General features: G+C 54.1%; 1 protein-coding gene and 1 pseudogene across 1 annotated transcript in view; both read left to right on the forward strand.

The window, feature by feature from the left end:
• The window catches only part of Itga11 (integrin subunit alpha 11), a 104,113-nt gene extending 85,960 nt beyond the window's left edge, over positions 1 to 18,153 (forward strand). The window contains exons 16-30 of the mRNA XM_023712636.1: positions 2,903 to 3,069; positions 3,970 to 4,112; positions 5,103 to 5,213; positions 6,121 to 6,206; positions 6,923 to 7,130; positions 9,069 to 9,167; positions 10,026 to 10,102; positions 11,475 to 11,564; positions 12,359 to 12,446; positions 14,032 to 14,145; positions 14,295 to 14,381; positions 15,550 to 15,660; positions 15,763 to 15,858; positions 16,618 to 16,731; positions 17,071 to 18,153. Of these exons, the coding sequence (XP_023568404.1) occupies positions 2,903 to 3,069; positions 3,970 to 4,112; positions 5,103 to 5,213; positions 6,121 to 6,206; positions 6,923 to 7,130; positions 9,069 to 9,167; positions 10,026 to 10,102; positions 11,475 to 11,564; positions 12,359 to 12,446; positions 14,032 to 14,145; positions 14,295 to 14,381; positions 15,550 to 15,660; positions 15,763 to 15,858; positions 16,618 to 16,731; positions 17,071 to 17,142 (1,663 nt within the window). The 3' untranslated portion in view covers positions 17,143 to 18,153. The remainder of the gene's footprint in view (positions 1 to 2,902; positions 3,070 to 3,969; positions 4,113 to 5,102; positions 5,214 to 6,120; positions 6,207 to 6,922; positions 7,131 to 9,068; positions 9,168 to 10,025; positions 10,103 to 11,474; positions 11,565 to 12,358; positions 12,447 to 14,031; positions 14,146 to 14,294; positions 14,382 to 15,549; positions 15,661 to 15,762; positions 15,859 to 16,617; positions 16,732 to 17,070) is intronic.
• A 5,221-nt stretch (positions 18,154 to 23,374) lies between these two features.
• Positions 23,375 to 23,809, forward strand: LOC105741869 (annotated as a pseudogene).
• The last annotated feature ends 2,302 nt before the right edge of the window (positions 23,810 to 26,111 follow it).

A 26,111-nucleotide genomic window follows, 5' to 3' on the forward strand; every position in this document is an offset into this window, starting at 1 on the left:
TTTTAATCTATTTGGTACAGGTTCTACAAAGTCTACAGGGCCTCACTATGTAGATCAGACTCGTAGTGATTCTCCTGTTTTCAGCCACCCAAGTGCTGGGATTACAGGCACACACCACCACACCCAGTCTCAATCACCCTCTCAGTGTGCTCCAGGAGCAGGGCCAGCACGGCATGCCAGAGATCGAACCTCAGCTGCTGCACTCTGCCTAAGCTTTAGTCTGCTGCCTAAGGTGCTTTAGTCTGCTGAGCTATCTGGCCAGTCCCCGTTCTCTGACTTTCAGTCTATGCATTTCCTTCTGAGTTAAATGTGTTGCACATAGCATATTGTTGGATTTTGTTTCTTGATCCACTCTGCCAGTCTGCTTCTTTTGATTGGTGAATTGAGCCCATTTACATTGATGGTTACAACTGGTATGTATTGTCTTACCTTGTCATGTTATTATCCTGCTGTGGGTTCCCCACTTTTCCCATGTTTAATTGCTTGTTCTGCTTGGTGATTCCTTTCTTTTGTTGTTCTTTTTTTAAATGTATTTAGTACAGGGTCTATAGGGTCTCACTACACAGATCAGACTTGTGGTGATCCTTCCTGTTTTTCAGCCTCCCAACTGTTGTTGTTCTTAAAGCTGTGGTCATTTCTGTCTCTTTCTAGAATACATCAGTACTCTTTGTAGGGTTGGTTTGGTGGGCATGAATTTCTTCAGTTGTTTTTTGTCATGGAAGTATCATAGTTCTCCACCAAATTTGATATAGATAATTTTGCAGGGTAGGTCAGTCTGAGTTGGTAGTTGTTTTCCTTTTTTTTTTTCTTTTTTTTTTGGCGGAACCAGGGGTCGAACTCAGACGGAAGTTGTTTTCTGTCAGGACCTGAAATACTTCACTCCAGGCACTTCTTGATTTGGTGGTTATCTGTGTGATTCTGACAGTAGTTATCTGGGATTCTTTTCTCTAACTGCTATTAATATTGTATGTTTTGTTCATTTTCTGGGCTCTTCTTTGTTATGTGTCTAGTTGTAGATTTATTTTGATTATGGATAACTAGAGTTCTATACACCTCACCTACTGTATGTCAGATTCTTTCTCCATGCTTGGGAAATTTTCTGCTACTACTTCTGCAAGTAGACTTTTTATGTCATTTGTGCTGAGTCCTGCTGTCTCATTGACCCCTCTTAGTCTTATATTGTTTTTCTTTGTATCGTCTTGTAGCTGCTTAATTGTTATTTCCTGGTTCTTTGTTATTTTTAAGAGATATTTCCTTTCACATTCACTAGCTGCTGCGATGTTGTCTTCCAGGTTTGAAATTCTTATTGAATTCAGTTTCATTCAAATGGTTTTGCCAGCTTTCAATGGAATTCTGAATTTCTTTAGTATCTGTTTGAATGTTTCATGCATTCTGATTCTTTCTTGTACTGTTTGTTCAATGTTTCCATCATTTTCCTAGTCTCTGTTTCTTATCTATGCCTTCTTCAGATATACTGAGCTATTCTTTCATAATTGTTGTCATTTCTTTCTTTACCTGAGAGATTATTTCTCATCTCACTTCTGGTATAGCCTGATGCAGTTGTTTCTTTACTTCAGTTATTATCCTTTCAGAAATTTCGGGTGTGTGACTTCTAGATTCTTCTATGTCCTTGTCTCCTGGGCTTGTTCTGGGTGGGCTGGAGGTCTGAGATTGCCTTTTGCTCCTTTGTTTTGACATTTCTGAAGCTCCCACTGTTCACCTGCACTCAGCAGTGGTGGAAAGGGGTGGGGTATGGGTCAGCAAGGCTCCCACGACAGTGGGGGATCGGGGTCGGCTCACCAGAGCTCCTGCTATGTGGGGTTCAGCATGGCTTCCACCATGGTGAAGGGGGGCAAGCTGAAGCTCAGGAGGGCTCCAAGGATGATGGGGGCAGGCTGAAGCTCACCAAAGCTCCCGAGATGGTGGTGAGGGCAGGGCAGGACTCATCAGGTCCCCATAGCTGTCCAATGTCCACCTGCTTTCTGTGATGATGGGATAGGCCATCACAGATCAGTGAAGCGTCTGTGTCCAATTTTCATTCAACTTTTAACAGAGTTATGTAGCTTCACAAGGTAAATCAAGAAGGGTTGATAGGGGTCGGGGAGATAGCTCAGTGGCTTAAGCACCTGCCTGAAAAGCACAAGGTCCAGAGGATGAGCCAGGCCTGGTAGTACACACCTATAAGCCCTGCACTCTGTAGGCTGAGGCAGGAGGACGGCAAGTTCAAGCCCAACCTGGGCAGCTTAGTGAGACCCTGTCTCAAAGTACAAAGTAAAAAAGGGCGGCAATTGTAACTCAGTGTGAAGGCCCTGAGTGCAATCCCTAGGGCCTTCACACTGAAAAGTAAAAAGTAAAATAAAATAATAAATTTAAAATTTTAAGTAGGGGCGGAGTGTGCTCCTGTCCTCAAATATATGATGATGCAGTCAGGAAATGGGACCATATAGATCCCCCTGGGAAACAGCCCAAAGCACAAAACGGGCATCCATAGCTGGGCTAGGGGACAGAGGTGGCGCAGAAACCCTTCACAGGAAATGAGGCCCTGTGAAAAAGACCCATGCACCTCCATGTCACAGGAAGGACTCAGTCATGCTCCAGCTCTCAAGACCTAGCCACTGTGTCACCTACCTGGTGACAAGGTGGAGAGCCAGGGCATTTGGGAAGATGATGGGGAGACCCTGTGCCTCTTTTGATGAAGACTGGGCCAGGGACAGCTTGTTGGAGGGGTTTCTAGGCTCCGCATGAGTCTGATATGCTTCCAGGGCTGGAGACAGAGAGAGAAGGGGCAGAGGGACACCAGTGTGGTGTGCAGCTCAGGGACAGAGATGGGTGCTGCTCTGGGGCGAGCCCTCCCCACCTGCTTTATTCCCAGCCTGAGCCACTGCCCCGCCCCACCCCCCAGGGCCAGGCCTGTGGTCCAGATCAATGCCAGCCTCCACTTTGAGCCACCCAGGATCAACATCTTCCACAAGGACTGCAAGCGCAGTGGCCGGGACGCCACCTGCCTAGCGGCCTTCCTCTGCTTCATACCCGTCTTCCTGGCTCCCCATTTCCAGGCAGAGACTGTTGGTAAGCCAGGACCCCAGTCCCGCTCCAGTCTCCCTTTTCCACATTGTGCTGTTCTGCACTAGGATCTCCTCAGCACGGGTTCCAAGCCCAGCAGTCACTTGAGCCGCTCTGTCATATACTAGAAGCACCCTGTGGAGCCCTCACACCAGAGGACCAAAGGGATTTGTGACAGGATGAGGGTGGCTGTGAGCAGAGAGGTCAGAGGAGGAAGTAGTCTGGGTACAGATGGAACACAGGGCTCAAGGCAAGGAGCAGACTGGGGTGCAGAAGGGATGAGTGGGAGGCAGGCCTGGTGGGCAGCTTCACAAAAGGCAGTGCCCCCTGTGCCCATCCTACCCAAAAGCCAGGGTTTGCACCAGCTTGGCAGGCCATCCTGGAAGTGGCAGCTGCAGGCCCAGACCCAGCTGCCCTGCAGAAGACGCAGGCTCACAGGTGGCATCTCCCGCAAGGAGCAGGCACAGATGTGGGAGAAAGGGGTTGGGACAAGGAGAGTAAAGGTGTCCCTGTAGGCCTGCCATGCTCTCCCAAGTTCCACCTGTGAAAGGAAAAAGAGACAGGGCTGGGGCACCCTGAGCAGTGGCAGGAGACAGGAAGAGAGACTGAGCCTTTTCTAGAACCAGCAAGAGATTTTCCCAGAAGGGGAGGAGACTCCAGCCTGAACCCCTATAACCAAGCCACTGTACCCATCCCCAGAACTTTCCCCATCAGTGCCTGGCTTCCTGCCTGGAAGATGTCCTCCTGGACCTCCCTAGTGAAGGGACACAGCTGTTCCCCACCCTCCCCAGGCACTTCCTAGAGAAGGTGGACCTCCAGAGGCTGCCATTGAAGAGCAGCAGGTCCTGGAGGGACACAGGGAAGGCTGGCAGCCCTGACCCTCCCTCTCTTCCTCCCCTTCCACAGGCATCAGGTACAATGCCACCATGGACGAGAGGCGCTATATGCCACGGGCACACCTGGATGAAGGGAGTGATGCCTTTACCAACAGGGCCGCACTGCTCTCCACGGACCAGGAGCACTGCCAGCGGATCAGCTTCCATGTCCTGGTGAGCCAGCTGTCCCCAGTGGGTGCAGCCCTGTACCTGCTGTGGAAGGGAGCCCAGTGGGTGCAGCTCCAGCCAGCCGGCAGGGAACCTGGGACAGCCAGAGGGCAGCACTTCCAGTCTCATGTCCACCCTACCTGCTCCTCACAGACACCTATGGGATCCCTAGCAGGGGCTGAGTCCCACCCAGCAGGGAGATGGGCTGGGCCTCTAGCTGGCCATGGCTGAGAAGAGAGGGCTGCAGGCCCCAGCTGAACATGGGGACCAGTTAAGGGGCACCAGGGCATGGACGAGCTGGGAGGAGGTATAGCGCAGCCAGCCTGGCAGAGAGAGATCCCTCAAATCAGGAGCAGGGTGGTGGCCTGGTGCCCATTTTGTGTGTGTGGCAGAGGATGAGAAGTTTGCATCCTCTGGGCATGGTGCCACATGCCTGTAATCCCAGCCCTATGGAGGCTGAGACAGGAGGATTGAAAACTCATGCCCAGCCTGGGCAATTTAGCCATTTAGTGAGACCCCACCCACCCCCTAAAAAAAATATTTGTCCCAAAAGAAAAAAGAAATTGAAGGGGCTGGGAGTATAGTTTATTGCAAAGGCAATAGGTCCAACCTGTAGTACTGGAGAAGGGGAAGAGGGTCACCAGGTTCTCAGAGCACAGCTCCAGCATCAGAGACCAAAGCAGGGACCAGTCAAGGGTCCCCCCTGACCCAGGTCAGTCATCATAGGTCAGAAGAGTGGGGTGGCCAGAGCCATCCACTCACCCGTTAGTGTCAGCCTGGGGCATGTGTCACAATCCTCCCCACGTGGCTGGCACCTTGGCTCCCTACCAAGTAGAAGCCAGAGGCTTGCACATGCGTGCTTCATCACCTGCAGGGCTGGGGACCGCTGTCTCCTAGGCACTGTCCCCCCTCCCCGTGTAGGACGCTCAAGTTCTGCTGTGGTGGCCCTGACACTGACAGTGAGGCCCTCTCCCCTGCCCCACTGCCTCGTCCCAGGACACTGCTGACTACGTGAAGCCGATAGCCTTCTCGGTCGAGTATTCCCTGGAGGATCCCGAGTACGGTCCCGTGCTCGACGAGGGCTGGCCCACAACTCTCAGAGTCTCGGTATGGCCTGGGCAGAGCCCACACCCCTGGCGCACGCCCCCCGCCCCACCCAACCTCCTCTCCAAGACCCAGCCCCAGAGTGCCAGCGCCTTTCCACCTCCTATCCCAAGGTCCTTAGCTACTTTCCTAACACCCAATTTAGAGGAAGGGAGGTTTATTGGGCTTATAGTTCCTGTGGGTTCAGTCCATGGTTGGACAGCTCCAGCATGGAACAGCAGGTGGGAAGGGCCTGGGGGAGGACAGCTGCTCACTGCGTGGCAGCCACGATGCAGAGAGAAGGGAGAAGTGGGGACAAGAGTTCTCCCTTCTAGACTATCCCCAAAGGCCACCTCCAGCACATCCAGCTGAGAATTTAGATTAACCCACCGATGTGGGTGGAGCGCCCCTGATGGCCTCACCCTCCAGAAGCCCGCCGCTGAGCTCTTGAGTTCGGGGCCTGTCCTTCCTCCTGGAGCACCCACTCCTGACCCCCTGGCTTTCCCTTCAGAACCTAGCCCGCGTCACCTCCTCAGAGCTTCTCTGGCCCCTGCAGGCCCACAGGTCTCCCTCCTCGCCGCTTCTTCCACTCCTCCTACTTCTACAGCTTTTTGTTCTCTGCGCATCTCACAACACGTCTGTTTGCACGGCAGCCTTGCCCGTGCACGCAGGGCAGCAGCTATGTCTTCCTCACACTCTGTCCCACTCCCAGACACCTCACCCCGTGCAGCAGGTGGTCAGTACAGAACTGTGCTGTGGACAGAGCAGGGATCTTGTGCTCCCAGGAGGGCAGGAAGGAGCTGAGTTTAGCACACACAGGAGAGATGGCAGCATGGTCTTTGGGGGCAGCAGGACGGTCAGCATGGGCAGGGGCAGGGGCTGGTGGCTGTAGGTCCCCTCCTGCCAGCCTCACTGGCTGTCCCTGACCCAGGTGCCCTTCTGGAATGGCTGTAATGAGGACGAACACTGCGTCCCTGACCTGGTGCTGGATGCCCGGGGTGACCTACCCACCGCCATGTGAGTGTCCCCTTCCCTGCTGGCGACTCAGGGCTCTTGGGGCCTGGGTGGTTCCCATACATCTTATAAGCAAGCAGTGTGGATCAGACCTTAAAAGGGAGCTAGGCTCTGGCCTGGCCCAGCCCGCAGCTCCTGGGTGGCCCTGGCTCCCTGGTATGTTAAAATGACCTTGATTCTGCCCCCAGCTCTTGCATCTATGTTCCTAAAAGGAATCCGAGCCCCAGCACAGGTGGGGTGGGCCAACGCTCACCCTCCAGCCCCCAGGAGGCAGCTCCCAGGGCCCAGCTGGACATCTGAACCTGCCAATCCCAACAGAAAGAGACTGAGGAGCCAGGGGTGGTAGCACACGCCTGTAACCCCAGCTCCTGGGAGGCTGGTACAGGACTGTTTCAACCACATAACAAGACCCTGTGTCAGAAAACAAAAAAAAGCACATCCAAACCTTATAAACAAACAAAAAATGATAGTCCATACCTGCAGTTCTGAGCTTCCAGCAGCCATGGCCAAAGGGAGACATGGTTAGTGGAGCACTGGAGTGACTCAGAGCTCTGTGACGGGGAGCCCAGGGCCTTCAGGGTGCATGGCCTGGCATCCAGAGCGCCTGGCACCCACTCCCTTCTCCCGAGGCAGTGCCCATGGCAGAGCCAGCCAGGCACCTGGCCCAAGGCTCAGCTCCCTCCTGTCCACCACCTGAAGGCTCCTGGTCTCGCCCACAGGGAGTACTGCCAGAGAGCGCTGAGGAAGCCCGCACAGGACTGCTCGGCCTACACGCTGTCCTTTGACACCACGGTTTTCATCGTAGAGAGCACGCGACGGCGGGTGGCGGTAGAGGCGACACTGGAGAACAGGGGTGAGAACGCATACAGCGCCGTGCTCAACATCTCTCAGTCCCCCAACCTGCAGTTCGCCAGCCTGGTCCAGAAGGTGAGGCCCCCCCACCATCTGCCCTCCCCTCCTACCAGTCCCAGCGTTGATCTGCATACCCCAACAGCTCCTGCTCCAAGGCTGGTGCCCGCCATCCCACCACCCCAGGCCTCCGCTCCAGCAGGTCAGCTCCTGCTGCGTGTACTGGATCCCTGAAATGAACAGGCCCTGTGCTAATGGTGCAGGAGGTACTTGGTGTGGGGGCCTCCATTTTAAGAGTGGGGAGCTGAGGCCTGGCAATAGCTCTGTGACTGACACAGGAAAACACATCTAGAAAGTGCTTCCTGCCCCACAGCTGACCCCAGAGCTGCATTTGGTGACAGTACTGTCCCACATCACCTCTCGTCTTTCCCAAAGCCCAAAGGGCCACTGGTCCCCTCTGTCACGGCCTCGCATGCTGTGCAGTGAATGTGGCCCTGCTGGAACCCCAAGTCTCTGGCAGGGCAGTAGGCATTTCTGGGGCTCTGTGTCCCCTCCCTGTGCAGTCTCTGTGCCCTCAGACCTGTTTGCTCAGTGGACCCAGTCCCGGGCCCTCAGGCAGTCTCTGTCCCATCTCCGTGGCAAGCAGAGCAGAGTGTAAGAAGTGAATGGCATCAGGCCCACTGTCCCCACCATTGCCTGTACCACTGCCCCAAGTCATCCTCCCCAAGTCCCCATGCTGGCAGGAGAAGCCGAGAGGGGAAGCTGAGCGGAGGGTGGGCCACCCACCTGAGACCACACCCTTGGCCCCCAAGTCTCACCTGGGCTCTCAGTGCCCCCAGAAAGAGCCTGGCTATGGCTGTGGCCAACAGCACTCTCCTATCCCCCGCCCCACCCAGCCAGGATGACAGTGGCTGCTGCCGGGTCCCACAGCCACTCCTGCCCAGGGGCCACAGGATCTGGGGCACACAGGGGTCAGCAAGTCCCTGGCTCAGCCTGGTTGTCACCTGGGGAGGGGATGATGGAGTCTTGCTCCTAGGGCACAGCAGGTCTTAGGGTTTGAGGAAGAAGAGAGGGAGCAGGGCGGCACTGTGTCCCCACACAGATGGGAGATCGGGCTGGGTAGCCTGAGAGGTCGCTGAGTGCTCAGAGCCCGGGTCCAGCCAGGGAACCCAGAAGGCTGAGCCCCACTCAGACCACAGGCACACACACAAGTCCCACCCACAGGCCTACACAGTCTGCACATGAGCTCCATGCATGTGAGGGGGGGTGCCAGGCTGTGCCCCATGCAAAGCTGCTGTCGCTGAGCGGAAGCCAACAGTGACAGAGCCCCATGCTGTCCCAGGGCCCGGGAACAGCCAGTGCACAGGGTACTCATCTCCCCTCAGCCAGGGGTGCTGTAGGGCAGCCTTGTGCTCTATTCCTGTGGCCAAGGTGCCCACACCAGCCCCAGGACCCTCAGCCCCAAGGCCTGCCTTGTGGAAACTGTGGGAACCCCTAGGCCTGGAGACATGGTTGCTCTGGAGGGAGGGGACACAGAGCCCCAGAAATGCCTACTGCCCTGCCAGGGCGTCAGCCCTCAGCCACTTGTTCTGAGGTACAAAGTCACTCCAGGCCATAACCTGAGAGTCACAGTGCCAGGAGACCCCTCCCGAGCCCGACCAGAAGCTGCATGGAGCCAGGCAGGCAGGAGACCAGGCCGGGCAGTGGCCTCCACACCCAGGGTCCAGACATGGCCAACTCCCCACCCATGCTGCCATCCCACAGCCAGAGAGAAGGCTGTCCCTCGGCTGTAGTAGCTCACCCATAAGGGGGGATAGGAATGGCAGAGCTGGCACCAGGCACCTGCTTCTCCTTGCCCTCACTGTCCAGGGTGACCCACCCTGGCATCAGCTCAGAGGACTCTGTGGCCTCAGAAGGGTATGCACCAGGCTTGTCATGGACAGCAGCAGCCTTGGGGTTGGGGTCGGCGGGCCTGAGGTGGCACTGAGGGTGTCCTCACCCACCCCCCTCCCCCAGGACGACTCAGACAGCAGCATCGAGTGTGTGAATGAGGAGCGGAGGCTGAACAAGAAAGTCTGCAACATCAGCTACCCCTTCTTCAGGGCCAAGGCCAAGGTTTGATGGGGACTGGGGGGTGGGCACAGGGGGACAGGGAGCAGGGAAGGGGAAGATGAGGTGGGGAGAACTCAGCCGGGCATCTGCACCTAGGCTGACTTTACGCCCAGGGAATGACACTGAAATGAGCTCCCCTTGCTGGCCCAGGCACTAGGCAGGCCCCACCGTCCCCCCACCCTTTATCAGCCAAGTCTCTGGATGGAAGGGTATTAGTCACCAGCCCTGCACAGCCACAGAAGGGCTGAGGCTGAGCTGCTCCCAGACAGGAATCAGAGGGGAGCTCAGGGTGCAGGGCTGCAGGGCTGGGGGAGGGGAGAGATGTATGCGGCCTCAGGGCTCCTCCGGGGGACCTAAGTCCAACAAGATGTCCTCAGCGCCCCCATGCCCCAGACACCACAGGAGATGAGTTCTGGACTCCAGGGGAAGCAGAAGGGCTGGCAAAGATCCCCTGTGATGCCCAAGGAAGAGGCCAGAGCCAGGCCAGCATGTGGCCTAGGGCTGTGGGATGAGGCCCAGGGTCCTGTCCGCAGCTCTACACCTCCCCCAACCCCTCCCTCCATCCATCCATCCCCCATCCTGTGGTGGGTGGTGATGGACCCCTCCCCTTGCACTATTCGCGCCCCCTACTCACTGGAAGTGCTGGCTGCCTTCTAGCAGAGCTGGCCGTGGTGCACACCTGTAATTCCGCCTCTCAGGAGGCTGAGGCGGGAGAATTGCTGTGAAGGCAGGACCAACCTGAAGACCCAGTCTCAGAAACCAAACCAAACATATATATGGAGGGACCCCTGTGGCAGCAGGTGATGGTGATAGACGGTGGCTACACAGTGGGCCCCCCGCTGCCCTCTGCCCTTCCTGCAGGTGGCTTTCCGGCTGGACTTCGAGTTCAGCAAGTCCATCTTCCTGCACCAGCTGGAGATCCAGCTCAGCTCTGGCAGGTAGGCTCACCCCAGCTCCCTGCCTCTCCCACCTGCCACCAAGCTCTGTCCCCTGCCCCAGCCTGGGGGCCCAGGCCGGCACGAGTGGTGCACCTGCCTCAGCTATCAGCAAGTCAGGGAGCAGTCAGGGCCCCACAGCCTGGGGCCCTGTGTGTGTCCAGTCGTCCTCCCAGAAGCTCTGAAGAGCAGCAGAGCTGGGCTTGGTGGTGCACACCTATCATCTTAGCCTTGGCAGGCTGAGGCAGGAGGACTTTCAGGAGTTTGAGGCTGGCCTGGGCTAGAATCAGTTTAAAGCCACCCTGGACTGCATAATAAGACCCTCTTGCAAAAAGGAAACAGAAAACCAAAATCATCAGAGCAAGAACTGTTCCCATACCACCCTCCCAGGGGTAGGTAAGAAAAGGAGGGCTCAGAGAGGGTGAGCGGATTCCCCAAGGACTCCCAGCACATAAATGGCGCCGCCAGGAGCTGAGCATCAGTTACCCTCCTCACCCACCCCTACCTTGCACTGGGAACTTCCATTCTTATGAGTCGGCCTCCCACCCCCAGGGGTTTGTCTGGCCCCGGGCACCCTGGAGGTGGCCGCTGTATGTCCACACCACGCCTCTGCCCATGTGGCAGCAAACATGATTCCTTCTACACAATCCCCGCTGTGGGCGCAGGGTCCTATCTACTCTGCAGCCTCATAGATGACCAAAATCCTCGGCTGAGATATAAATACTACAGGCAAACCAAGTGCACACTCCCCACACACACAGCCAGGTGACGGGGCGGGGACCCCAAATTTCGGTGTGGCAGGTGCACACCCGCTCGCCTGCACAGTCCAGACTGGAGTGTCTGTAAGCTCAGGTGGGCCAGAGCAGTCACACAGGTGTGTGTGTCTCGGGACCCCCTTTCTCACCAAACACCTCTCAGGGTCACCGCACCAAAGCCCAGAGACCTGGTGGGGTCCAGGAGAAACAGGCCATGTGTTTTGTATCTGGCAGCTCCTGCCCTGGGCAGGCCTGGTGACTAGGACCACATGCCTACAGGCATCTCTGAGGTCCCCTCACCACCCTCTGTCACCTCCACCTCTCCAGGTGCCCTGAGTAGGGCAGCAGGAGTCACACTGGCCAGTCAGAGACAGACTGTGCGCCCTGCTGTCCCTCCCCAGGACAGGGTGGCAATGAGGATGTCCTCCATCCTGTGACACAGCAGGGGGCCAGGGGCCCTGCCTGCTCAGGTGGCTGTCACCAGCCCTTGTCCTCCTGATAGACCCTCGGCATCCTCAATGTCCTAGAACAGCCAGCCTGTCCCTGCCCCCAGCTGCCTCAGGTCCCTCCTGTGCTTGGGGGTGGGGGGCAGCTCCCTCCTAACCCGACTGTCCCCGCAGTGACAGTGACGAGCAGGACAGTACCAAGGAGGACAACACGGCCCTCCTTCGCTTCCACCTCAAGTACGAGGCAGATGTTCTCTTCACCAGGTCAGCACCAGGGAGGGAGGGAGGAGGGAGGAGAGTCTGGCAGGTCCCTTGCTGGGTCCCCACGTGGTGCATCCCTGATGGGTCAGAGTGCAGCCCCTAACCATGGGGTGAGTGCCAGGCCCAAGCTCCTGGCATGGGCAGCGGAGGTATCCCACCCCGGCATGGGCAGTGAGAGGGTGCATTGTGGAGAATCTTAAAATAAAATTTAAAAGAACTACAAACTAGGGGCCAGGGAGATAGCTAAGTAGAATAAGTGCTTGCCTGGCAAGTGTAAGATCCTGAGTTAAATCCCTGGTACTGAAAAAAAAAAACAAAAAAAACTGGGAGTGGTGGAGCATACCTGTAACCCCAGCACTCAGGAGCTGAGGCAGGAGGATCACTGCAAATTCAAGGCCTGCTCGGCGGTCTGGGGGAGGGAGGGCTTTAAATGTCTGTGTGCCACGTCGTCACTCTGCACCAGCAGTTCTAGCACCCTAAGCTGGCAACACTATCCCTCGCCCCCACCTTCAAGCTGCTCACCCATGGGGCTGCCCAGGACACAGGCCACCCAGAGCCTAGAGGAGACCATCAAGAGGCTGGTACCAGCTCTGTGACTCGTCACCCTACAGGGCAGACAGAGAGCCGATGGCCACATCCTCCTTGCCAACTTTACAGTCCGCCGGCACCACCCTTGGGCACGGCAACCCTGGCCCTTGTCTGGGGGTGACAGATCCCTCGCCCCCTCCCCAAGCCCTACTCCCCTCTTCCACCCTCCGACAGTGCCCTGCTCACCCTGCCATCCTCCCTGTCCACAGGAGCAGCAGCCTGAGCCACTACGAGGTCAAGGCCAACAGCTCCCTGGAGAGACACACCATCGGGCCCCCCTTCAGCTGCGTCTTCAGGGTAGGGCAGAGGAGCACTCAGGACTCAGCCCCAGGGGTGGGGTAGGGCCCCACCTAGCCACACGCTCAGGGGGCTCCTGATGAATTCCCTCCTCTCTGGTTCTTAAATTTTTTTATTTATTTATTTGTGTGTGTGTGTGTGTGTGTGTGTGTGTGGCCAGCTCAGCCCACCAGGGGGCGGGGCTGGCTGGCATGTGGTGCTGGGGGATTGAACCGAGGTCCCTGTGCTCTGCTAAACTTGTTTTAAGTAGGTGCTTTCGACCACTGAGCCATCTCACCAGCCCCTCTCTGGTTCTTAATAATCAAAAACTACTAATGTTTTGGGGGACATCAGAGAAGAACAGGACTGCCTGCCTAAAAATTTTTTAGTAAGAAAAAAATGATGTAAACACACTAGCCTTTCCACTTACCCATAAGAGAAGTCCAGAGTTGGCAGTTTTGAAAAGCTGTTTCGGGGGGAGTCTTTCTTCCACTGTCCTCAGTCTCACAGTCCAAATCCACCTCACAGTCCAAGACAGCTGCGGTATCACCCATCACATTCTGATTCCAGGCAGCAGCATTCCCCTACTAAGAAACTCCTCTGGCAACCCTGAATACTTCCAGTTACCTTGCATTGTCCAGTGTTTTCCCTGTAAGGGGGCCCAGAAATGGGTAGGATCTGTCTGTCCTGGTTTTATCCCTCAGGCAGAAAGGAAAATAAAATTGGCGATCAATTTAGCAGTCTCTGCTGCAGCCCTCAGCCTGGCCTGCATTTACCATCCCAGGGCTGAGTGGAGATGGGGCTGCAGACACCTGAACCCTGAGTGCCCTGTCACAGAGGTTTAGTAACCTACCTGAGGCTACCCAGCTCACCAGGACGGCTGCAGCCAGAGTCCTATCCAAAGCCCTGCTTTGCCAGCAAACAGCCACTCTGCCAGCAAACGTGTCCCTGCAGGAACAGGAGCTGTCCACACTGGCTGGCTGCACCCTTCCTCAACGGGTGACTTTCTCATGCCCTTCATAGCCAGCAGGTCTCCACGCCTGGCCTAGGTACCAAGCAATGGGCTCTTCTGACCTGGGGGTGGCAGAAACCAGAAGGGGCTGCATACTGCAGAAGCACAGGCTCCCACACAGCAAGATGGGTGGGGGCAGGGAAGGGGCAAGCGAGGCACTGGCCGAGCAGGGCTTGGCGGGAGGAAGGGAAGTGGCAGTCGTCCATGGAGGGAAAGAGCAGCAGGCCTTCTGGCTGGGCTAAAGTCTCAGCCCCACCGGCCAGGCATTGCTCTAAAGGATGCTTTTCTTCTGATGGATTCGGACCCAACAGACAGAGCCGCAGGCCAACCTCTTTCATGTCTACAGATGCAAACATCCTCTGAAAGATCCCTGCAGATGGCACACAGCGTGCCACTAGCGACCACACATAGTGACCAGGAGAGCAGGGATGGGTTTGCGTAGGCAGGTGACTAGGCCACCGTACAGTGCCACTGGTCAGCGTTAGCAGCTCCTGAGTGACAGCAGTCCCCGCCCCCAGGATGGCTCTGCGTGGCCCAGGGGCCCATTCTTGCCCGGGGTGGTGCTGAGGGCCCCCATCCCTGCTCTGGCTGCAGGTCCAGAATCTGGGCTTTTTCCCCATCCATGGGCTGATGATGAAGATCACCGTTCCTGTGGCCACCAGGGGTGGCAACCGCCTGCTGGTGCTGAGGGACTTCCTCACCAACCAGGTACCAGACCCCAGAAGGCGTCAATGGGAGGGCTCGGTGGACACAGTCATGGCCCCTGGTCCCTAGGTCCCAGCTTGCGCCTCCAGGCCCAAGACAGAGGTGGAAGGGACATCCTGGGGGCCAGGTCTCACCAGCACTGTCCCATGCAGGTAAACACATCCTGTAACATCTGGGGGAACACCACGGAGTACCGACTCACCCCAACGGATGAAGACTTGAGTCAGGCCCTGCAGCTGGTAAGTGTCCCCAACCATGAGCCAAAGGGCTGGGTTAGAGGGGCACTGCCTGCTCCAGGGGCCATGTGTCTCCCAGCCAGGAGTTTGTTGAACTGGGTGCAGTGGCATATACACCAAGGCCCAGCTACTCAGGAGGCTGAGACAGGAGGGTTGCTGCGGGTCACTGATTTTCAGGCAGCCTGGGCAACAGAGGGAGCCCCTAACTTAGAGAAAGTGTGAGAGAGCAAGAGCACTTCCCCACACCTCCGTGTGTGCAGCCCTGGATGGAAGCAGAGGAAACAAGAGGGGAGACGGACACAGCAAAGCCTTGAACCAGACCAAGGGGGTCGGCAGGACCAGAAAGCAGAGAGAAGAGACAGAGGCTGAAAGCACAGGGATGAATTGGAGCCAGCACCCCACCTCCAATGGGCCCGTGTCTGGGCCCGCACAATCCCGTCCCCACAAAGCTCTTAGCAGCTGTGATCTGTGATTTTGTCTACCCAGACCAAGCCCTGCACTTCCGGGCGGGACAGCAAGCCAGCTGCACTGATGGACAGCTTCCCCTTAGGAAAGGCCGACAGCTGGATGATTTGTTTGGGTTTTCTATTTTCCATTCAGTCCTTATAAATTGCTTCCCTTGCCATATTACTCTGGCCAGGACCTCCCAGGCCACAGAAATAGAATCGCCTTGGTGCCAGTTTTAAGGGAACGTGACATTTGCTGTCAGATACAGTCACGCATCCTTTAATCCTGTGCAGCAAGCTTCCCAGCTGACCGTCAGGAACAGAAGCTGGATTTCCGAAAATACTTTTTCTACATCTGTTGCAGTGATATATTTTTTTAATTTTTAATTTTTTTGAGACAGTCTTGTCACGCAATTCAGGCTGGTCCTGAATTCACCATGTAGCTCAGGTGGAGAGCTTGCGGCCATCCTCCTGCCTCAGCCTGTGTGTTGGGCGTACGGACATGCCCATCATACCAGCTCACTTTCTCTTTTGATTTATGGGCATGGTAGTGACACTGACAGATTATAGAAGCCAAACTTCTGTCCCTGGAGCTCCCCCACTGGTCATTGGCACGAAGTCAGGCTCCCGGCCACCCCTTCTCCCCTGGCCCTGCCCACGCCCTGCCAGGAGCCCGGGTGGCCCAGGCAGCGTCCTGAGCCCCTGCCGTGTGCCCTCCCCCTCAGAACCACAGCAACTCGGACGTGGTCTCCATCCACTGCAGCGTGCAGCTGGCGCCCAGCCAGGAGCTCAGCCTCCACTTGCAGGGGAACCTGTGGCTGAGGTCCCTGAAAGCAGTAAGTGGGGCAAGGCAGGCGGGCGGGCCGGGACGGGGGTGGGCAGGCAGGTGCTGTGGGCTGCCCCCAGAGCCAGCTTCCCACCAAGCCCTGCTCCTGCAGCTCAAGTTCAGGTCCCTGAAGCTCACAGTGAACGCGGCACTGCAGCGGCAGTTCCACAGTCCCTTCATCTTCCGCGAGGACGACCCCAGCCGCCAGGTGAGACCACTACCCTGGAGCTCCTATGGGATGGAGGGGCAGGTAGGGGCAGGCCCTGCTTTCTGTCCCACCACCGTGGCCTCTCACTGTCCAACCTCAACAACCCCCGCCCAGGTCAAAGGGAGCTAGGTGAGGGTGGCCCCAGCCTCCCCAAACGGCGCCCCTGCGCAGATGGCCACGCAGCCCTGGCTGCGGTCTGGATGTGGCCCGGAGGGCAGATGTGAGACTCTGCTGCCCCCGCGTGGTCGCATCGCAGAAACAGGAAGCTAGTGGAGTACGTCGGGGCACTCTCTTCCCCCAAAAGACCCTTCCCTTCACAGCAGAGCGTCTGTCGGGAGACCGCACCTTCCACCCTGCCCCCATTCTCGTGCTCTCTGGGCAACTCACTTCTCTTGTAAGAACAACCCCAGAGGAAGCCCTGTGGCACTGGGCTTGATGTGAGGACGGCAGGGCAGGCACAGCAAGGTCCCAGCCTGCCGGGATTCAGGAGAGCGCTGGCTGTGAGGAGCAGTGGCCCCAGTCACTTGTGTCTTTGGGACCCCATCTCCCCATGTGTGAGGACAGAGGAGGAAGTGGCCGGGGGACAGCAAGTGAAAAACCACCACTGGGACGTTTGGAAGCCTGGGAAGAACAAGGAAGGCAGAAAGCAAGGGCACGTGCAGTGGTGGCAGGGCAGGCGGTAGCCACGCAGAAGCCTAAGCCTCAGCCCCAGGTCACGCAGCCAGGAGAGCACACCACTGACCCGGCCACTCCCCATAGGTCACCTTCGACATCTCCAAGCAGGAGGACTCAGAGGTCCCCATCTGGATCATCCTGGGCAGCACGCTGGGGGGTCTCCTGCTGCTCGCCCTGCTGGTGCTGGCGCTGTGGAAGGTGAGGCCCTTGCCCAAGAGGCACAGAGGGAAGGCCCCCGGCTGAGACCCAGCCCCACGAGAACTGGAGGAAAGTAGGACCTGTACCTCCTGCCCTCCATGCCCTTCCCTAGCCCCCATCCTTCACTTACCTTCTCCTACCTCTCCTTCCATTCCTGTCTCTCCCCAAAGCCAACAAGGTCAGGCAGTGGGCCCCCCAAAGGTCCCCATCTCTGCCCCTGGTCTCTGTTCTCCTGCAAGGTGCAATGGAGTCACGGGGTGCTCAGGGTCACCCAAGGAAGGCCTGGAGAAGGCCTGCCCATCCACACACCCCTGAGCCCCCCCTCTTTGCTTCCCACAGCTGGGCTTCTTTAAAAGTGCCAAGCGCAAGAGGGAGCCTGGCGCAGACCCCAGCCCCAAAGTGCTAGAGTGAGGCTCTGGAGGAGGCTCGGAGTTGACGGTCAACCACGGCCCAGGCGGGGTGTAGGCCAGGCCCACGGCCCCACTAAGCTGGAGCAGAAAGGACACTGCTGGCTTTGCACTTGACCTCGACCCCGAGCTCGGCGCCTGCTCCCTCTGGGTTGGAACTTATGCAGGGGTCGAGGAGCCGCCTGCGGGAGGCTCACAGGGGAGCGCTGCACACCGGGACACAGCGGCACAAAGGGACACAGCGGCACAAAAGTCTGCAGTCAGCCCGTCTCTGGAGGAGCCAGGAGCAAGACTGTAAATACAAACCAACCGCCCAGCACCTCCATCTGTGACCCGCTCTGGCCCGGCTCACACCCACCCTTTCCCTCTAGTTGCTCCCTGCCAGAGGCTGGTTGTCCCAGCTGCAGGCCAGGGCAGAGAGCAGCGCTAGAAAGTGATGTCACACGGGAAGGCGAGACTGGTCACTGCCCTCGCTGCTGGCCATACCTCCCAGTTGCTTCTGTTCCTAGGTACCTCACTGTGGGCAACAGGATACTCCTGAGCCCCACTGCAGCCCCACCTGTCTCCTGCAGCCTGCCCCACCCTGCCAGCACAGACTTGCTGGGCTGGCTGCAGCCCAGCAGAGGTGAGAGCTGGGAGTGCTCCCAGCATCATGCTCTGTACACACACACACACACACACACACACACACACACACACACGCCTCCCCACCGGGGCAGGAACAGCTCAGCGCTGCTGTGGAGGGGTCCTCTCTGGAATGCACTGAATACAGCCTGCCTGCTCAAGGACCCTGTGCCTGTGCAGCCTGGGAAGTGACCATCTCGCCCACCTGCCTGCAGGTCACGGGATCCAGGCCACAAAGGCACCCTGAGGACAAGGGGTATACAGGTGCCCAGTGGAGTAACTTATGCCTTAACCTTTCTTTGAGGTAGAAGTGAAAGTGGGACTCAGCAAAGGCATCTGTCCCCCTGTGCATACGACCTTTACCGTCGTAAATATTTCTAAGAAATTAAAAGTGTTTACATGGGGCTGGTGAGATGGCTCAGTGGTCTAAAGCACCTACATAGAACAAGCTTAGCAGAGCACAGGGACCTCGGTTCAATCCCCCAGCACCACATGCCAGCCAGCCCTGCCCCCTGGTGGGCTGAGCTGGCCACACACACACACACACACACACACACACACACACACACACATAAATAAAATTAAAAAAAAAAAACGTGTTTACAAACCACCAAGGCACTGCCACATGTCAGAAGGTGAGGGAGCTGGGAAGGAGGGCTCCTTCCTTTCGGTGTTACACAAATTCCTGCTTTACACACAGGCAGAGCCTACCCTTGCCGTCCCCACAAGCTTACCCTGCCATTCCCCTCTTGGGCCTCAGCCCACAGAACCTTAGAATTCGATCTCATTTCCCCTGAGCTGGGGACACTCAGCGGCAAAGAAGTGGAGAGATGGCCCTGTGTTGGGTCCACAGCAAAATCAGAACAGCCCCAGGGCATGATCTCCTCAGCTGCACTGTCCCTCTAGCCCAATGCCCAATGGGCAAACTCTGAAAATGGGGACTGAAACATGACTATCAAACCCCATTAGGTCAAAACCTTAGAATCCTAAAGAAAAGTAGAATCATATTCAGTATCAGTCATCACCTAAGAATAGGGTCCCCTGGCTCTGAGTGTCATCTGACTTTGCGGCACTTTCGTTCCTACCCCTGCAGACTTCAGAGAACACCCTCACAGAACACCATATAAGCAGTAGCTGGCATTCACATTTAAAAAACTGTCCTGTGACCAAAGTAGGCTGAACAGAGCCTACCCACCAGCCACAGTGACACCTGGGGGCTCTGGTTGCGGGAGGGCAGCCAGCCAGCCTCGTGCCTCCACACCCTCCCCAGGCTGACCCCTAGACCAAGGGAATGGTCAGCGGTGCAGGGGGTTGGGAAGCCTGTGCCTTCCAAGTCTTTGGCCCTTGTCTTATGTCTCTCCCTTTTACTCTGAGCTGGAAGTGTTCAGGACTGGCCTCAGAGCCTGGCAGGGCACACACAGAAGCGGCATCCAGGAGAGGCACAGTGCTCTTTCACCAGCCTGGCTGGGTATCAGCTTCATAAGGGTCCCTGCCTAGGGCTCGGGCTGGACTAGTTGGGAGAGGGGTCAGGGCTTCACCTTCATTTACTTCAGACTTCCCCAAGTAACTTATGAAGAGAGGTGAACTCAACAGCAGGTGAACAGAAAACAAGGGCTGAGATCAGCGTGCCAAGGACTCTGCGACGAGACTGCCACTGCTGTCCCCTGGGGTCAGTCCCGCTCTCAGCTAGTCTGAAGCCCCTCATGACAGCAGAGCTCCAGAAAGGGAGGCAGGGGTGCTGCAGACTGCACTGTTTCCCAGGGTCCTGAGAGCTGGCGAGTCGGGCGCCACTCACTGTGGATGGGAGAGGAGAGAAACAGCAGCCTTGGAAGACAGTTTTGTCATTTCAAGGCAAGCAGCCCGAAGTTCAACCTTGAATCAACATCAAAATCCGTATTTCAACTCACAGATGTTAGCAAGTATGCACATCTGCTAGTTAGTAATTATTTAGACAGAGCTAAGGGCTCCCTATGCTAACAGGAAACACAACCAACTTTTAAGTGCTCAGCCTTAGGACACCACTCTGCACGAGCCGCTCTAGTTCCTCTGGCCACAGGACAGGTTAACCTCAGCAAAGTGAGGTACGTAACAGACCACACACCCCAAGGAAGGCTGACTTGTAAACCAATTACCCACAGGGTGGATTAGATTCTGGTCTGCCACTCTCAGGGTTTCTAAGTCCTGGGCTCACTGTGTAGTAGAGGAGACAGGCATCCAAGCAGGAGTTGTGGAAGGAGACGGGCAAGACGTCCAGGGTAGTTTGGAGGCCACCTCTGGGAGTCCAGGAGGGGACTTCTGTAGACGGCTGCAGTCCATGGAGAAGACACAAGATTCCAGGGCATCGGGGTGCAGTGCCACACAGGAAGCAGGGCTAGGTGGGTGTCCCCCAGTTCAGGCCAGCTGGGAGCTGCAAAGGACAGATCCTGCGAAGTTCCTTCTTTGTGGCCTTAGGCGACGTGGGCGCCCAGAATCCAGGCATCTATGCCTCAGAGGTGGTGATCCAGAGCTGTGCTCTGCCAGTACCACCTCAAGTGGAACCACAGGCTTGTAAGAAGGCCCAAGCCGTAGTGTTCCAGTACTCTGTCTTCAGTCATGTCGCACACACCCAGCAGAAGTGCCCACGCTGCTCCCTTCCAGGGCAGACAGTGGAGTCAGCCAGCTTTCGTTTTCCAAGGAAAGTGGTGCTTAACAAGCCTGGTACCCACGTAGAAGGAAGAGTGGACTGTGGGGAGACAGCGCTGGCGGGCTTCCTGGAGCATGCGCCGCCTTCAGCAGGCAAGAGCTGTGCACCCCCATCCTCCCAGTCTGACACTGCCCTTTGAGTCTTCCCCGGCCTGAGGCCCCAGGATGCCAGGCAGGCTGCAGGAGGAGAAGCTGGCTTCCCAAGCTCCTGTCCTGGCACAAGCGCCGACGGCCCACCACGGGAAGCAGTTGGGTCTCCTCACTCCTCGGATGTCCCTCCATGCCTGAACGCAGTCAGCAGTAGGAGGGTGTTTCCACCCAGCACAAGGGCTGCAAGCTCTCCTTCAGCTTCCTTCTGATTGCATGTGATTAAAAGCAATCCCCCAGTCAGCTTTCCCTTAGTACAAACATCCACCAGCCTCTTCTCCAAGGGCAGACAAGCCTAGCCACCCACAAAAAGACCCACAACATGTTACTGGGGCACATATAGCTCACAGAGAGGCTGAAGTAGGGCAACAGCTCCCACTTGAGGTGCAAAGTAAAGAGGGTGGCACCTGAGCTGGGGAACTTCAGCAGGATCCAGATGAGGTGGGGCCTGGCACTCTGGCTGGGCCCAGGGGGTGGCGAGCAGAAGACCGTGTCCTGAGAGGGGCACTGCACACATGATGTGGACATCCTTTCTAACTGGTCTTGTTGTGTCCTTTGTTTACATCTGATACTGCATATGAAACAACAGAAAACATGCAGCAGGTCAGTGAGGCTTTCTACAATTTCAGAAGGCAGCCCAAACCAAAATTTATTTTTAAAATATATTTTTATTAGAGGAATTAGAATCTGAGGGAAAACAGTATTTTAGGAAAGGCAGTCAACTAGCTGGCCACGAGCCTATCAAGGGCAGGGACCATCCCCACACAGGACCTGGCCCACAGGAGGTATGTAAACAGCACTGAATCCCAAATTGTTCCTACCAGTTGAGGCAAGTTCCTCTCCAAAGGAATGAGCACAACAAATTTTAAAAGCATAGGCAAATTCGAAAAATGTAATTTGGTCTAAACTTGCCCGTGAGTAGGATCTTATGAACCACTGAAATTTATCTCTCGCATTGAAATTATCTAGGTCATGTACTACATACGACTGTCAACAGTCTGGGTCATGTTACTTTAATACAACAGACATTGCTTGAAATAAAGAAAACACAGGCACTAAAGCCAGTCTGGCTGTTTCTGCAGGGCAGTATCCCACCAGAGGTCAGAGGCGAACGGCTTACTCTGCCCCACAGTGAGAACAGGTCAGGGGTCAGAGATCGAGGCCCACGCAACCCTGACACTGTCTTTCATATGACCTTGGAGGCACATGGCCCTTCTGTCCAAACCTGCAACTGAAACAGGACAAGGTTACACTGATTGATTTTGCAGATCTTTACATGAACTGGGATGGCCGGCCCATATCTGAATCTGAAAACAAATGTGTATTGAGAACGGGTTCCAAAGCGACCCGGCATCTTCATAACTGCCTGGCAATTTTAACCACTATAACCAGATGAAAGAAACAGGTCTGAATTCCAGGAATGAGAAGGCAACATTATTACCTGCAAGTGATGCTTAGTGTTATCTGGGGACATCCAAAAGAGACAACTAAAATAAATAAACATTTTTAAGGGGAAATCCATTAAGGTGCGTTTATAAAAACATGAAAAATGTATAGGCATAGGCAAGTTCCTCTCCAAAGGAATGAGCACAACAAATTTTAAAAGCATAGGCAAATTCGAAAAATGTAATTTGGTCTAAACTTGCCCGCGAGTAGGATCTTATGAACCACTGAAATTTATCTCTTTGGGGATAGGGGCTGGGGAAGATGGCTTGGGGGTCTAAGCACCTGCTTGGCAAGCGCAAGGATGCAGGTTCAATCCCCGGTATCGCATGCCACGTGGGCCCCACAGCCCCAGGCACTGGTTTCTGTTCTGGCCACAGAAACCAGGTGTGATGGCACACGCTTATCATCCCAACACTGAGGAGGCCAACACAGGAGGATCACTATGAGTCCAAGCTGCATAGTGACACCCTGCATCAGATAAACACAATTAAAAAAAAAAATTAATGTGTAAGCATTAAGCAAACCTAATTAAGATAAATGCAAAATATGTGATTATATAATGGAAAATAATGAAAAATTCCTCAGCTGGGTATGGTAGCACACAGCTGAACCCCAGAACTATGGAAAGCTCAGGTGGGAAGATGGCAAGTTCAAACCCAGCTTCCTGGGCAACATAGTCACTTAGATGTACCCTGTTTCAAAATTTTAAAATATTTTTAAAGGATTAGGGATGTAGCTCGGTGCAAAGGCCCTTGCTTCAATACCCAGTATCCCCCCAAAATAAATCAGAATCAAAAAATGCAATTAGAAATTATACAGCTGGCAAGATAGCTCAGTGGAGTAAGCACCCACTTAGGCAAGCACAGGATCTGGTGTTTGATTCCCAGCAACACATGCTGCGCCGGCCCCCACCCCAGGCACGCTGAGCCAGCCACCAAGTCTGGGTGTGGTGGTGCACATGCGCCTATAATCCCAGCATCAGGGAGGCTGAAAACAGGAGGATCACTACGAGTCCAAGCCGCGTATTAAGGCCCTGTACCAAATACATAATAAATGAATAAATGTTTTAACATTATAAAACCTTAAAAATATCTCAACAGAAAAATAAAAGAGGGGCCAGGGAGATGGCTCAGTAGGATAAGGGCTTGCCTGGAAAGCGCAAGGGCCTGAGTTCAATCCCTGGTTCCGCAAAAAAAAAAAAAAAAAAAAAAACAGCTAAATGGAGATATCTTTCTTTTGGATAAAAAGGCCTAGAACTATAGATGCCAGACCTCCCCTAGTCTGCCGATTAGATCCCAAACAAAGAAAATCTCTTATTAAAGTACATCTGGCTCTTTTCCTCCTGGGCTGTCTGAGGCTCTGTTGCCATCATGAATGACACAGTAACTATTCGAACCCGGAAATTCATGACCAACCAGCTTCTTCAAAGGAAACAAATGGTCATTGATGTCCTTCACCCTGGGAAAGCAACAGTACCTAAGACAGAAATTCGGGAAAAACTTGCCAAAATGTACAAGACCACACCAGATGTCATTTTTGTGTTTGGATTCAGAATCCATTTTGGTGGTGGCAAGACGACTGGCTTTGGCATGATTTATGATTCCCTGGATTATGCGAAGAAAAATGAGCCCAAACACAGACTTGCAAGACACGGCCTGTATGAGAAGGAAAAGACCTCAAGAAAGCAGTGGAAGGAACGCAAGAACAGAATGAAGAAAGTCAGGGGCACTGCAAAGGCTAACGTTGGTGGTGGCAAAAAGCCGAAGGAGTAGATTCTGCAGTGCCTGTCTGCAGTGATTGCGACTTTGTTCAGGAGAGGATTTAATAAACTGTAAAACCTTCAAATAAATAAATAAATAAATAAATAAATAAACAAACAAACAAACAAATAAAATAAAGTTCATCTGGTAGGCCAGGGACATAGCTCAGTTGAATAAGTGCTTGCTTGGCAAGTGCAAGGGCCTGAGTTCAATCCCCGGCTCCACAAAAAAATAAACAAATAAATAAAGTTCATCTGGAAAAAAAATATACAAAGAAAAAATTACATCCCCCTAAAAAAAGACAAATGAAATATGAGCCCAACAGAAAACATTTAACATTTACCAGACACTTTGATGTATGTCAGGCACTATTTAAAGCATTTTAATTATCTCATTTGCTCACCAAAATCCAAGTAACAATTATTTTATGAATGTACACAAACAAGGCTTAGAGAAGTAATCTGTCCAAAGTCACAGCGCTACAACGTGGCAGGACCCAGAACCTGAGGCCAAACAGTATTCTGCAGAGCTCTACACTTGGAGATCAACATCCCAGGGAATCCAGAAAAGGACGCAACTGCATTACAGGCATTTCATTTATAATTCAAATCAAGAGAAAATAATTAAGAGGTCCCCAACTAGCTGAGTATTTTCATCAAAATAAATTCCTAGTTGATCAAAACTTGAAAACAATAAGAAAGGGGTAAGAGAAGTCATGAAAGCTTCCCAATTTCAGATAAAATACTGGTTAAAAAAAAAAAATATGGTCCTGGAATAAAGACAGTCTGGAAAGCAGGATACGAAACTCAAAATCCATGTAAAAATAACACTAACTACATAAAAATGTTAACTTCCTCCTGGAATCCCAGCCACTCAGGCAGCTGAGGCAGGAGCTTCACCAATTCAAGGCCAACATAGACAGCTTTGAAAGAATCTGTCTCAAGGGTCATGGAGATAACTCCGTGGTCTAAGCACCTGCCTAGGCAAGGGCAAGGACCAGGGTTCAAACCCACATGCTGTGCTGGCCCTACCCCATGGACGCGGAGCCTGGCACTGAGACCCAGCATGCTGGTGCAGGCTTGTAATCCCAGCACTGGGGAGGCTGAAACAGGAGGATCACTCCTAGTCTGAGCTGTGCAATGAGACCCAGTATCAAATACATTTAAAAAAAATATTTTTGTCTCAAAATAAAAAGCAAAACGTACTGAGGATGTAGATCTGGTCAAGGAGCTAGTTAATTAGACAGAGGGAGGAATGTCTAGACAGACAAATAGACAACAGATATGACACAAAACTACCATATTTAAAGTAAAAACAAAACCAAAGTTTCCTTAAACTTCCACAGGATTGCACATAGTAAGATAAAGACAAGCCAAAAGCAAACAAAGGAAATACAAATGGTGGATAAATATGAAAGCAACAGATCCCATTCAAAGTAAAAGAATACTCGAAATTACAAACTTCGAGTTTTCCATTAATCACTATGGCAAAAACTAAATGATGAGGTATTATGAAATGTCGAGAAAGAACAGGGAGGGCCAGGCAGATGGTTGGGGGGGGTCTAAGCGTCTGCCTGGAAAGCGCCAGGACCTGGGTTCGATCTCTAGTACTGCGTGCCGTGCTGCCATGCCGGCCACCAAGTCCAGGCATGGTGGAGGACGCCTGGAATCCCAGCGCTGGGGAGGCTGACACAAGAGGATCACTACGAGTCCGAGCTGTGTAGCGAGACCCTGTATCAAATAAATAAATTTTAAAATTTATAAAAAGAATGAATAGGGAGATGAACAGGAATTTGTTAATCACTGTCAAGACTTTGAATACAGCAATTAATCAAAACCTCCACTGCCAGGGATGAGTTGTTGAATGACTATTTTACCTGAGGACACACACCACAGTGAGTGCCCTGGATCCAAAACCCTGAGAGGCTGAGGAAGCGGGTCAAGCCTGGGCAACTTAGCAAGACCCAGACTTCAAATTCAAAATGATGCAGCTGGGGATGCAGCTCAAGGTGAAGGCCCAGGGTTCAATTTTCAGCGCACGCACACACACACACATATACATACAAAAAAAGCCCCTGAAAACCCAAAGGTCTATCAATAAGAGCTAGATAAGTAAATTTTGAGTCCGTCATAGAATTTAATGCTATTGTTATATTTTACAAATCTATACAGGGTCAGCAATGCAAGTCAATGGTAGAGAACTTGCCTAGCATACATTGGTAGTGGGCTCAATCCCCACCAAAAAAAAAAAAAACAACAAACTACATACTTAGAAGTTAATATAGCTGGGAATGGTGGCACACGCCTGTAATCCT

This window comes from Octodon degus, unplaced genomic scaffold (assembly GCF_000260255.1).
Source record: "Octodon degus isolate 3935 unplaced genomic scaffold, OctDeg1.0 scaffold00026, whole genome shotgun sequence".
NCBI classification, from domain to species: domain Eukaryota; kingdom Metazoa; phylum Chordata; class Mammalia; order Rodentia; family Octodontidae; genus Octodon; species Octodon degus.